The sequence below is a fragment of the Dinoponera quadriceps genome, unplaced genomic scaffold (genome assembly GCF_001313825.1).
Source record: "Dinoponera quadriceps isolate SergipeBrazil2010 unplaced genomic scaffold, ASM131382v1 scaffold1441, whole genome shotgun sequence".
Taxonomy (NCBI): Eukaryota; Metazoa; Arthropoda; class Insecta; order Hymenoptera; family Formicidae; genus Dinoponera; species Dinoponera quadriceps.
In genome coordinates, this window is record NW_014555884.1 from 454,938 (window position 1) to 469,379 (window position 14,442).

A 14,442-nucleotide genomic window follows, 5' to 3' on the forward strand; every position below is an offset into this window, starting at 1 on the left:
ACGATCTCCGCACCCCTCCGAGATATATATATTTGTCTCTTATCCGTCCAATTAGTAAGTCAAAGATACCGCGATGACCGACGCGTTTGTAACCGGTTTAGGATTAACTAACACCGGCTCGCCGCCACGGTTTCACCTGGGGCCGCTCTCGGCTCTCCCGACTAGCTCTGCCTCCTCTTTCCATTTCTTTCTCCCACTGTCACTGGAGATATTAATTAACGTTAAGATCGATTCGATAGCATGTTGAAGTTAACGTTAATTCAGCCCCGGCCGATTAAACTGTCGGCGGCTGATTAATGGGCCCGCTATTATCCGCAACGTTTAACGTTGACGTTGCGTTGAATCCGGCATTATGATCCCGCTTCTCGCGCGGCGCTGCGATTTTTCGGCCGGCGACCAGCACGCGCTCCGTATGTATTGCACATAATGTCACTAGTGATTCATTGCGCCTGTAATATTCCATCAGGCTTAATTGCGCGGACATTAACCCCGCGTCGTATACTATTGCGACGCGTACGTGAATATATATATATATATATAAATATATGTGCGGTGTGAAACACTACCCGCGTTCTCGCGCAGGTGAGAAAACGCCGCCGAAGATCCCGGTGATAATGTTAACCTGAAATTAAGATAATTCAAGCGAGCTCGCGCGCGCGTTCCCTACCTACGGAGACGGTGTTAACGGCGAAAGTCCACGAGCCGCGCGACCGGTTATTTGCATGATGCCGTAATTAAATTCAACGGTTATCGAAACAAGGTGGCATGCGCTTGTTTCGTTAGAATAACTTTCCCCGCAGGAAGATAGAGTTGAGAAACGTTTCAATGTACTCTTCGGGATTATAAGCCTCGATCGGTTCTTAGACTTAGCTTCTACGTCGATTTTATATTTACAGTCGAATCGGCAGGAAATATTTACAAAGTCGCACGCAAATCACCAAGTAAGATATTTTGACCGACGCGATCGAAGGTCGAAGATTACGAAACATTTATACATTGACGCAATATAATAGTTCCGCCTGAAAGCATTATTTGATAATAATTAGACAGGATTTGGTTAAGTAGTTACCAATACGTAGCCGATAAATAATTAGAAGATCGAGGAATCAAGAAATCGAATCTTACTAATTATTTTCATCGGTTTTGATAAATTTACACTGACTTATTTTTCTACGGACATTATATTCTACAGAACGGCTGAATATATTTTCTCATAATTAGCGCCTTATTGCGTTGTTACCGATGAGAGAGGCGTTGGCTCTTCATGATGATTTGAATTGCATAACACCTCGTGCATATGCATTCTCATTGTATTCATTCAATCAGGCTAAGTCGCCATTACAATAGGTTCAAGTTCACGATATTTAATTCAGCGCCCCGCTTCGCGACGCAATCGCGATTTATAAATAATTGGAAGTTAATGAAGCCAATGTTTTTATTAATTAATATAAAAATCGAGCATTTGAAATGTTTGCGAAACAGAGAGAGTGAGAAAAGGAATACTTCGATCGATGAAAAATGTGTTGGGGCAAATAATTATTTCTACAAGGCCGTACAAAGTATCGAGGCGGTTATATCGCTTAATTAAAGTTAAACACGAGATATTCATATTTCACACAAATGAACGCACAAACGGAATACCGTGAATGAAATGTCGCAACCCGATAACCGTGAACTGGTCCTGAGCTGATAACGCGGCTGGCTGGCAAACAAGATTTTTTGAGCGTGTAATCTTGAATGAGAATAATTAAAATTAAGAAAATTAACGAGCGTTATCACGTACAAATTTGCGATTTATATATATTATAGCGCCTGTGGTCGATCTCACGTGTAATTCTGCCAACGTGAAAATCATCCCCGAAACGAATGATGGATCGATTCCTCGGATTTCTTATCTAGCGCCAGATTACATTTATTTGCACGTTTACCGCAATTTTTGTTTTCGCCGCGTCTGAAACGCGAACTGCACGATCTGACGCTCCCATATTACGATTACGTCCGGCACTTGCGATTTTCATTATTTGCACGTTTCGTGTGACAACAAATAACATTCTTACATAACGCACTCAGAAAAAATTAGCAATATCTTGCTCCTCGGTGGAATAATATTTACGTATGTTAACAACGCTCGCCCGGACGATTGCGGCTCGAAATAATCTGCGGCCCGTAGTGTCGCGTGTTTTCCGCCGCGCGGTTTTATCTCGATCATTGACACATCCTCCGTAGAAAGAGAGAAAGAGAGAGAAATCGCATTTATACATCGGCAGATAATGAATTTCGTTGTGTAACGCCGGGTTTAATTGCTCGTTAAAGCTCATCTGACTTTGTGTGTGCACGCGCACGTGTCGCCCTCTCCGAAAAGCAGAACACGAGCGTTAATTCGACAACAGACTTCTATCATGCTGTAACACAGATAATTGGAAGGAAAAAATACGAGGCCGGCGATAGGTGTGCGTTCGCTGCCGCCGGTCCGCGATTCGGCTTTCTACGAAAAGGTACGCTAATTAAATCATTACGGTTAATGGCCGACAACAAGCAGCGACAACGACGACGATGATCTCTCGATGTACGTAGGCGGATTTGGCATTTAAACGAGCCCGGCATTTAAATAACGCGATCAAAGCGCGCCGCCGCAATATGGGAATATTAGATGGATCGCGATCACACACTCCCAGCCATCGTCGTTTGTTATTTGTTATTTTCAGTAACAAAAGCGGATATATATATATATATATATATATATATATATATATTCACTGAAATATCATTTATGGTGGGAGTGAATAAATTGCAATAGTTGAAACATCAATTTAAAAGAATGGCGTGACATTGTTATATTATTACACTAATATCACTTTCAATATAAAATAATTATTGTATTTTTGGAAACATTTTTACAATGTAACTAATATTTTGACAGACAGCTTGCAACTGCTGCGTACAATCCACCGCATACCGGTAGTTGCAGGGAAACGGATAATTTATATCCAAGTTGTATAACATTTCACACATAGCAATGTAACTGTTATATAATCTTTTAGTAATTAATGTAACGGTCATAAAACATTTTAACAACGCGTCACATTTTTATGTTATACATCGGCAATTTCGTATGAGTGGGAAATTACAAACACGTGTGTTGCTTGCAACATCTATGTTATATTACGCGTTACATCTCATATTGCGATGATGTAACTGTTATATACAACTGTCTTTGTTGGGATGTGTAATAAATAGGCGATCGTAATAATAAACACACGAGAACCGGGATAAACATGTGAAAGGCATACAGATAGCCTGGAAGAATCTCAGTGTATTAAATCTTTTCTTTTCTATTCCATGGATCTGTGGGTCGTTGGATCCGCGTGATATCGACGCGGGTATATCAGTGACGCGTGAAATGCGTGTCCACGTATCGCCGGCTCAAGTGTGTTGATACGTTAGATGATACTTGAAATAGAATTAATCTACAAAATTTGTGTACTCCTTCTTCGTCGCGCACTCACGTTGATACCACGCGTTATCACAACGGCGGTTTTCATATTGAGTCAGTCGGGCGATTTTTCGCGTATAATGTTGACTTGGTGACTTCACTCTGTAAATCACAGTGAATAAAATTATCATTTATCAAGTATAATCTGTGAGAAAATATAACCCGGGTGACATCAACGTTAATTCGTTACAAAACACATGATGCAACAATCGCGCGGTATTATTAACGGTGTATCGGAAATCTTGAAGTCCGCGTCCGGGATTTATTTTAATTACATGTCACCGGCTTTTCAGGGGATAACGCACGATTGTGCGTGCTTTGATCGGGACGTTTATCGGGACGCACGAACTCATAGCTTAAATAATGTAATTTGCAATATAACGCGGCTTATAATTCCAATTAAACGCTGGATTTTAATTAAACGCCAGATAACCAATGGGACGCGCTAATTATGAAATATCGACGAGGAACTTACTTGTTTCACATGTTTAATAGATTAAGCGTGAAGATGATTCGTGGGGAACGTGCGATTAGAAATTAACGTGGCATGTCGTGAAATCCAGAGATCCAACCGTCACGCGAGGAGTTTACAATATGAACCGGTCTTTATTTTTCAAATCAATCGTGCCAAGATCTTGACCTGCCGCTCGATCGAACTGAGCTCTGTCGACCCGATATCGAAGTCGTGAATGGAAATAATAAGGCGTCCATCAAAAACGTATGATTACCGTGTTTGAAAAACACGTTAATCGATAACATAGGAAATGGAATTGGGACGCATACTGAAGTAGCAGCGATATCACTAATACAATCAAAGCGCGCGCTCCTCAAGCGTGAATATGCTGTCATGCCGGATGCGTCCAATGTCTCGTACTTGCTTTCGATTAAAATTTTATTCAGAGCCTCGAGATAACCTTTTATCTAATTATCGCTGACGAAAGCCGACTTAAAATAGCACGGTGCATCGATTATCGAACGCAATTTTGTTGTTTGATTAACAGCAAAAGAGACCGGGACTTATTTCACATACTTGTCATACTTTTTGCCTGCTGATTAGAAAGAAAAAAAAAGATGTCTGCAATGTTTTATAATATCATGTATATCTTAAGTGTTTGGTAAAAAAATATTAGTCTTCATGTGTATTTATACAAAAAAGTTTGGATCGACCTTTCGAGCCACGGGCAATAAAGAAGAAAAAAAATATGCTTCATTGTTTATCAAGTGATATATAAATTTCGTGACGCAACTATATAATTGTTTTTAGCACTTCTGCAACAATTTCGTTGCATCGAAGTCAAGTTGAGATATATATAGGACACAGGAATTTTTTTCTAACGCGGAAAGTGGCCGCACTATGTATAGTGCGTACGAACGTCTGTTTACGAAGTGGGTAGTAAAATCTACCCGGCGATACAGTAGCTCTCGTGCGCGCGCGATAAGATCTGACGTTATCTGACTTTCTCGAAGCACACTGGTCGCAGGGAATATAAGCAGGCAGCGGTAATGACTGGCGACTAATTGCGCGATTAAAATTCAAGCACGTACCATTCATTTCTGGAAAATATTCCAACGCGAGAGATTCCTCGTGGTGAGTTCCCTGAGTTTAATTAAAAACACAGTTGTAAGTGCGTGTGTGCGTGCGTGTCGTAGTTCTACGGAGAAACCTCGAACGAGTAAAAGTGAAGTTTATATACGAGGCGTTATTTCTATATAGATTTTTTCTATCGTCGGCCGATTTCACGCGAGATAAATAATCACGCCGCAATGAGTATCGTTCTAATTAAGCGCCATAAATAATGAATGACGGTATCACAAAGAAGCGATAAGATAAAACTAATGATACGTTTAGAAATGTGTGTATTTCCTGTGAATAACAATAACCCTCTCGCGAACGGGGTGAACTGAGAGTTGCCGACAATCGCGATATGATTCAAAGAGCCGCCAATTTTGATCAAGGACGCGCCGATTTGGCGAATATTTAATATGTAACGATAATTAAATGTAATATTTTGTAATTATTGCTAACAAGGCCGCGACTGTATTTGCGGAAGTGCCTTAATTTCCCGTCGATCTGCGCCTGTGCATAAACAATACCATCCACTTCGATACGTTATCTTAAAATTTAAAGTAATTAATTAAAATTTAAATTTATATTCTTTTATATTCACGCGTGACACTTTCAGCGTTCGTAGCAGCTACTGCGAATCAAGTGTTCGCAAATTCTCACTTCCTAAGATTTCGGTTTTACATATGCTCGACCCGCAGGGTCCTCCTAAAACCTCGCGGGTGCTCTCGAGGTGCCGGGAGGAACAAAGGTGCAATTAACTAATGCAAAAATGATATATCGCGAGCGACTGCTGCGGACGAGAAAGGAGGCTAGAAGGGGCCGGGCCGGCAGACGAAAAAATTCGGAATATTTATGCCCGGTATTATTAGCGTACGTCGGCGATATCTCGGTGGGCATCGCTAATTAGCCCGCGCGAACGGCCGCGGGTCTTTCGGCAAACAGTGCTGGCTACTGTCTTTAAAGGTTCTTCCCCGGTCGCAATCAAGATGGTGGCGCCAACCACCCGGCGAGGCTGATTCCGAAACTAATTGCCACGGCTAATTTATCCCAACGACATATACGCACAGAGACGCCATTCTCGGATACCGCGTAATCGCGCTCGCGTAATCGCCGTCGTACGCCGGCCGACAATCCCCACGGGGGGGATCGCGTAGGTAGCTCAAACTTAGACGTTCTGCCGGCTGGCTGGCACGGCCATTGTGCCGTGGTAAATTATTATTTGCAGCTGGGAAAACGGCGTGACGGATAGTTTCCGTCACACAATTACACGCGCGATGTTTCGCCGCCGGTTTTCCCGTCGACGGAGCTCTTCAACGGGGCTCCAATGGGAGGTCTGATTATGTGATTTCTTGCGAAACCATCGGTCGAGAAAATAAAGTGCATTTAAATTTCAAAGGTTTAATATCATATATATATATATGTGTGTGTGTTCAACGAATTTTAATTTTTAATTATTTTTGTTGAAATTTTTTGGAATTACTGGAATTTCTGTTAACGAAAGATTTACCTCAAGATTGCAGAGGGATTGTCATTGAGAGAATAATATTGAAATGTTCTAAGCATAAAATGTAAATCGATTTTCGAACCGATTGATCTACATCTCGTGAAGTCCAGGTTACGATTTGTTACATTCGATATCGAGGCGAGAAGAGGAAATGTTAGGCAACGAGGAAGCAAAATAAATTTCCGCTAATTACGACAATACAATTTATTAAATAAACTCTTCTAATCGTATCGCACGATTGCTCTTTACATTTATACAAAACTGGAAAAAGAACCATCTCTCCGATCTCTCTGGTCAAGATTCACTGGTCTTATTATTTACGCTCTGAACGTAAATCCGACGCCATTCTCTCCTAATAGTCCACTAAGCGTTTATATACAAAAAAACGATCAGCGGCGATTCGCTGATATTTGCAATATTTACAACAACTCTCGGCCCATCTTAGTCGCCGTCGACATCAGCACGGAACTACGTCGCATTGTCTTTCCATCGGGCGCGGAAAACATTTCTCACTTCCTAATACTGGAGCACGTAAAGTCAGCAACGAGATCCCTCTCCGTGAGATCATTTCGGCGTGGTTGCGGCAACGATCATCGCGATCTCCCGATTTCCGAGTCCGTTTTTGCACAGTCCGGAGGTGATTTCTCGCGTTACGATTCGATGACAGATCATCGTTCCAACTGTTCCCAAGAGCATCGCCGCCGGTTCCGCCCTTTGTTACTCTCATTCTCTCGCGGGATGCTGGGCGATCGCGTGATGAGGTGTCAAACTGGGATGAGAAAGCATTCCTACGGGATAAAGACCGGCGGGCGTCAAGATTCCCGGATGCGAGCCGTAGAGCGCGGTGTGGTGCTGCCTAACGGCCGACATTCTCAGTTTTTCGATTTCCGCTTCTTGCAAACGTTTCGCCTTGGCGCGCCGGTTCTGAAACCAAATCTTCACCTGCAACGATAAATCATTTCGAATTTACAGCAAGGTAATATTTAGCAACGTAATGAGCTTCGCGTTCGCGCTGGCTAATGCGACATACGGTTTCTCGGCGTTGCCGAGTGCGTGGTTTCATGATTATTCGGTGTGTTAGTAATGACGTCGAGAATCGCTTTTTGTGCCTGTCGCTAACTTTTGTAACCCAGCCGTTGCATATCAATTATGATAGAATAGTTGACGTTGTCTATTCTAAAATATAACATTTAGCTATTTTATGTCCGCCACTAGCATCTAAAGACGAGGTGACAAATCAAAATTGATGGTTATTCCAGAAAAATCCTAAAAAAAATAGAAACAAACGTCGTATCACCGTTTGACAACTCATACGGATTTTCATCTTGTAAATGTAATTTCTTTTATTTAGCTACAGAGCTAATTTATTTATTAGTAGGTAAAATAGTTCTCAACAGTTTTGTTTTTTCTATTAAATCAAAAGAAGGAGGGGAAAAGAAACGCAGGGAAGCATTTAGTCCCAAAACTGAAGTTGGCCAGGATTCGAAAGATTTATTACAGACTCGAAAAATAATATCGCCACTGATTATAACGATGTTAATATCCATCAGAGCGAGATTTCTTCTTAGCGTTAACTCGAAGCGCCCTCGGAAATAAATTGCACGCAGTTTTACGACATATAATATCGCGAATCTCACTCGTCCGTCCGCCCGTCCGTCAGAATTTTTGCTGCTCGAGTACCCGGCATCTGCGCGTTCAAAGTGAACCGTCGACAGGTTCCGGAATTTGAACGTCACTTTTAAGGTGTAATTCCGGGCAGATTGTCGCCGGACGACGATCGATATCGCGATAATGATCGCCCACAGGGCATGATAAATAATCCGAGATATCGACCGGGTCGTCTGTAGCTGTAACCAAACCGTGTAACTATCGCCGCTAAAATTTCATCGGCCTCTATCTTAGTCGAACGATCGATGCGCCGCTGTCGTCCGGAAACGATTTCACGGAAACGAGGGCCGCGTAAACTCTCGATCGCCGTCTCGATCCTTCGTTCCTTCGCCCGTTCCCTCACGCGCAAAATGCGTTGCGGAAATCGCCCGATGCCAGAGTTTCGGGATCTCAGCCGGAGATAATTGCCGGCCGTGCTATCGCGGAACGCGTTTCGGCCAATTTGTAATCTATTAATAAAATTACCGTTCTCTCCTTGCCTCGTAGTAGTGTGCCGGCTCGGATGGCGCGTATTTATGTGCGCTAATTACCACGCATCTGGCGATGGCCGCGCTGTCCAGCTATAACTAAATCTCGGGAGACACGCACCGACCGTTTAGACGTCGTGTGAATAGCACCCGGCTTCGGGAAAAAATAAAAGTGACGAAAGATACGCGAGGGACGAGCCCCTCCCCCCCTCCCCCTCTTCCCGGTTCGGCCGTCACCGGTTTACAATTCTAGCGGGGACGCGAGATCGACTGCCATACTGCCTGTCTCTTTTTTTCTCAGGGAAATTACTAAATTCTAACGGTAGGCCGAATGCTAATGCGCCGATTCGACTGGATAACGAGCGGAGGATTTATAGTCCTCGATAAAACATATGAAAGCCGGAACTTTTAGTTTTGAGAAAGTATCTTTTCATCGGGAACCCTTGCGAGCGAGTTGAATTAAGAAGTTAATTGGAGGAGCCGAGGTTAGCGCAGAATCGCGAAGCGACGGCTCTCGTAATGAAGATTCGAGAAATCGGCGGAATCGATCAATTAGTGTAATAAGCGGGCCGTCTCCCCTCCTCCTGGTCTTCATCTCATGCATATTTATATTCATATGGAACCCTGTGAGATGTCGTCGGCGCGTCGTGTGAATACGCTGGTCAAGGTTAATCGGACGCGCGAGCGCGACATCGAGTCGCAAAGAACCCGGCGCATTTAGGCCGCGCTTCGATATTCACCGTCAGTTCACTGAAAATCTACAGTCTATACGTGACACAAACGATATAGATCTTTAGTACCGGCAGTGAACTTCGGTACACACCTGTATCCGCGTTCAGCGGGAAGAGCGAATCCGGATCTACGATAAGCGTATAGTAGCCCTTTAGTTTGTTGCTCTAAGCGTTAAAATGTGATATAATTTCTAGTAAAAGGCGTTTACAGCGTTATCAGATGTAATAATTCCTAAGTTTTAGCGTTGTTACAACCTTTCAGCAGCGTGCGAAACGACTTTTGTTAGATATTACGTTATATTTTATTGTTCAGAGCAAAAAGCCGGAGGCTTGCCACATCTATTACGCTGAGAGAAAAAAATTGTTGGAGCAACTGTAAACTCTACTATAATTTATAGTCAATCTCGACATTAATTATACGGTTTACGGTTCTTTTAAAATATAACGAAGTGAATCGATATTTATAGTTATGGCAACTCTATAACGTTCATTCATTCATGTATTTTATAGTTGTCATCAATTAAATTGGAAGCGAATTGTACTATAAAATATAGTTACGACAAATTACCATACGTATTCCTGAATAGAAATTTATTATTACTTTTTAACTATTTGCCACCTTATTATAATTGTATTGAGAATCACTTCAAATCATTACGATGATTGGACAAAATTACTTAAATCTAATTAAATTTGCATATCTAATTAATAATCAATTAATAATGTAATTAAATGTATATATTAAATTCGATTTCATTATTAAAATCATTATAATGATTTGCTACGAAATTTACACGGGTTGATCGCGTCACGCCTATATCGCGATTATAACCCATATCGTAGCAAGGTATTTATGGCTTTCTTGACTATCGTTTCTCGACTACATCATCATAGAGTCTCAAACATCATGGATTTTTCTCTCAGTGTACAGATCCGGACTAACGGCAGGGTAAGCTCGGGGAGAGGCCGATGTTTACCTGGGTCTCCGTGAGGCTCAGCGACGACGAGAACTCCGCCCTCTCGGCGACGCTCAAGTACTGTCTCTCCCGGAACTTCTTCTCGAGAGCCAGTAACTGATTGGTCGTGAAGGGCGTCCTGGGTTTTCGGTTGGGCTTGTGCTTCCTCAGGTTGCACTTGATCTTGGCCGGCTCGCCGTTCTCTGGAAACGGAAAAAAGAACGAGCGCGCCTCAGTCTCAGTCAGGAGTGCATGTCGCGAGGGGGAACAGCGAGACGAACATTACTCTCGTATGTACAAACTGACGGACAGATAGTCCTACCCGCGAGAAGGTGGGTTCCGCGGGGATCGGGCAGGCCAGCCACGGAAAGGGCCGCCGAGACCGCAACGTCCCGGTTTTTGCCGGCCCGGATGGAACAGGCCCGGCGAAGGCGAACGCATCTTTTTAGGGCGCAATTCATAATTTTTCCGTCGGAACGGCGCCGCAAACTGGCCTCATTACTTTTTTGCCGGTCGACCGCAAAATTCCGGCCGCGAATTGTTTCTACACGGCCCCGCGCGGCTACCGCGCTCGCATAAGAGCGCCGATCGTAACGCCTGCGCTCGCTCTCGCGCGAAGGGGAAGGCGTCGCCGCGGACCAGGTGTATTCTTCGCTCGTCGTTTGGAAAAAGGCGCACCGCGCGGCCTCGGTTAATTGCGCGCGCCGAGGAATACGGCGGTTAGCGTGGCGTTATTTTGTTAGCCGCCACCGCGTTGTCGTCGTGGTCGTCGCAGCGGCAGGCGGTTGTAGTCTTCATCGCATCGTCTTCTCCTCGCAGAGCCGAGCTAATTCCTTCAGGTAGATCCGAATTTTATTAGTGGCAATTTGTTGCCTGTAAAGTAACGACGTCCTAAACTGCGCGAAGAGGTGCGAAAAGTTACGAGGTTTCACGTGCGATCACGGAGGTCCGCGGGCGCGATTCGTGTGTCGGCGGGAGAATTTTTATACTTTAACTCTTACATGCGATCTCCGTTGGCAAATGGAAACCTGAAAAGTGCACGGAAGAATACCCTGCATTCCCGCAACGGTATATGGCGTTTGCTGCTTGCTCGTCGATCAAATGTAAAACAGTTACACGGAAAAAATGCCGTTGAATCGATCGAATTTCCAACGGCACGTGTGATCTGAGTAAATTTCATTCAATAGAGATATCGTTGAAACTAATACCTGAGTTGTTGAAATAATGTATGATGCATTAATGTATTAGTTTCAGTAATATCTCCATTGGATCAAGAAGATTTACGCGCGTTGTTGGAAATTCTATGGATTCTCTTGACTCGACAGCACATTTGTTCGTCCGTGCGCGGAGAAAAATAATTGTATGTATTATATTAATAAAAATATATACAGTGTTTTACGAGCACCGTCCAATCTCTCGAGAGTTGATTTTTGAACTCATTTTATAAAAAACAATTTATACGAACCATACTATTACGTACCATTACGTAATTTATACGAACCATACTATTACGAGTGTTTGATAAGTCAGTGACTTTGATAAGAAATGGCGCTCAGACCGCATGTTTGATATTATCTGTGACATTTGCTATTCTTTATAGGCATTTGTAGGATTTGTACACACACACACACACACACACAAAGGTTTCAAGTACATCTGTTAAATAGTAAATTTTTAACAGCGCCCGAAAGTGGATAAATTTGTGTCGTTTTGCTACAATGGGAGAAAGTGAATTCCGTGTATCGAAGGCCAAATTGGTCGAATTGCGCTACAAACTGCTCCTTCGTCCACCCTATTCTCCAAATTTGGCCCCCTGCGATTTCTTTCTCTTTCGTATTCTCTGTCGTATTTTTTGGAAGGTTTAAAGAAGTTGGAATATCGCTAGGCAGAATGTATCGAGTTAAAAGGAGACTATGTTGAAAAATAAGTCGCATTTTGGTGAAAAGAAAAAAAAAAGTATCATTTCGAAGTCACCGACTTATCAAATACCCCTCGTAAGTATCAACTTTCCTTCGTAAAGTAACTTAAAGAATCAGCTTCTAAAATATTAAACAGAACTTAAGAGACCACCCTGTATATTCATTTATTTGCTACGACGGCATAAAAAATTTGCCGTCCCTCGAAATTATTTCGTCTCCGTGCGCGTGTCGCGTTCTTTATTTAATATTCCGTAACATATGCAGCCGAGAGAAAGTAGAGGAAGTGGTTTAAGCGTGCGAATGTATAAACGCGCTTTAAATATGTCCGAAAGTTTGCCGCAGAGAACGTTGCTTGCGCTTCCACGACACGTCCGGGACAATCGAGAACGTGTCGAGCCACCGGGAGGCGGGAAGGAATACAGGGAGCCCGGGTGTATCGGAATATATCGGTTATATTCCTCGAGATTTGTCTCGAGACAATTGACAGATTTGTAGAGCGGAGGCGAACAGCTTCTGTAGCGAACCAGCGAGCGGAGATCCCGGCGAGAGACAAAAGGCCACGGCCGTCGTCTTGGCGGAGAGTCGCCGAGTTCTGAATTTCAAATTCGTCGTCGGAATCGCCCTTCACTCATCTTCCGTCGCCCTACCCCCTCCGCTCCGCCCCTCTCACCACCGTCACGTCGCCAGGATTCTCTACGCATCAACCAAGGGACTTACAACACACGGCAGTATGCGCCACGCTCGATCCTCGATTGGGAATTGTCCTTTGTATACGTACTCCTCACCGCTCGCTAAGGGTTCCAATTAGTCTCGGCATCCGGTGATCTCCCCGCGTCGTCGTAGGGTTACCAAAAAGTCGCGGGATCCGATTTCAACCCGGCCAACGGGACCACCGATCGGGGACGCGCATCCGAAATAATTAGCTGATTTCGCCGAGATAGCGTGTTTCATGAATACAACTATCATCGGGGCACAGCGCGAGAACCGGGGAACGGCCGGTCGGGTGTCCTTTGTTACGTTACAACGACGATCGCGCAGATCCGACGCGATTTCACCGCCTAATTTTGTCGTTCAGTCCACTCGAGCAATTCGGAGGCATCCGTTCAGACGATTTTTCAGCTTTGCGCTTATTTCGCGCGCGCCGAATCTGAGAAATCTGTCAGCTCCTTCCGGTTGTTCCGCGTTGCATCGGGAGTTGCGTCGGAATACCGGTTAAAGACGAAACTTGGCGCGCCTCACGACACTTGTATCACTTTCACGGTGAATTCTTTTATGGCGCGGGATCACTTATTTAAGATAATCACGGTGAAGGAACGGCGGCGTAAAACTTTGAAGGGGTGCGCCGATCTGTGAAAGTACCCTCCACGAGAGTTCATATTTCAGAATTATGGCATTTCGCCCGGGCATGCCGCGTATATTCCAACCCGGGATCTCGTCTGGGGATTTTTCACGCTTACAACGTAGCGAACGTGTAAGGCTATCTCCATTCCCGGAGCAAAACCTTGCTCTTGTTTACGTATCTCCCGGTTGTCATGATCCATTCAATCATTAACTGAACTAAACTGCCACCGACAGTGACGTTCCATTCCAACATATTTCTCTCAAACTCCTCGAGATTTTCGAAACAGAGAGTTCGCGATTACACACACATTTATGCGTGAATTGATTCACGCAAAGAATCGAACGAGGGAAATTTACACTCGCGGTTGGCGTCGCGTTACAGAAGTAATTGCAAATTAAAGGGAATTTATTCCAGAACGAAATATGTTTTTGAAAGGCTCGCTCGCGAATTTGGCAATGAAAATAGTTGAATATCCGAGGACCGGCGAATAGGTTTTCTTTTTTTATCGCGTTAGAATATCAAGTACGCAATATTGTATCGACGTTTTGTTATCTCTTGCGTAAGAGAATCGTTGATCAAACGAGAACACATGGGAATCGTTCGTTGCGGTCGAGCGACGGTAGGCTATCGTTCAGCAGCGGCCGGAGCGGGGCCGTTAGAAAATCAATTTTCGTTCGTCGATTGCACGATTTGTCTCGGGACACTTTCCCTCCCCGATAATCGCCCATTGTTTTCATCGGGAAATCCATGAGCGAGAAGCAATTAAGTACACCCGCGTCTCCCCCCCCCCCCCCC

The 14,442-nt window shown here is 43.9% G+C and overlaps 1 protein-coding gene across 2 annotated transcripts in view; it reads right to left on the minus strand.

Annotated features, from left to right (window-relative positions):
- Nucleotides 1–6,753: 6,753 nt before the first annotated feature.
- Nucleotides 6,754–14,442, minus strand: part of LOC106745705 (muscle segmentation homeobox-like) — an 11,281-nt gene continuing 3,592 nt past the window's right edge. Inside the window, exons 2-3 of one of the 2 annotated variants that reach the window (XM_014621565.1) lie at nt 10,408–10,589; nt 6,754–7,500 (exon numbers count right to left, since the gene is read on the minus strand). In XM_014621565.1, coding sequence (XP_014477051.1) covers nt 7,288–7,500; nt 10,408–10,589 — 395 coding nt within the window. In that variant the 3' untranslated portion in view covers nt 6,754–7,287. Of the gene's footprint in view, nt 7,507–10,407; nt 10,590–14,442 lie in introns of both variants that reach the window. The other variant, XM_014621564.1, reaches the window with a different exon arrangement.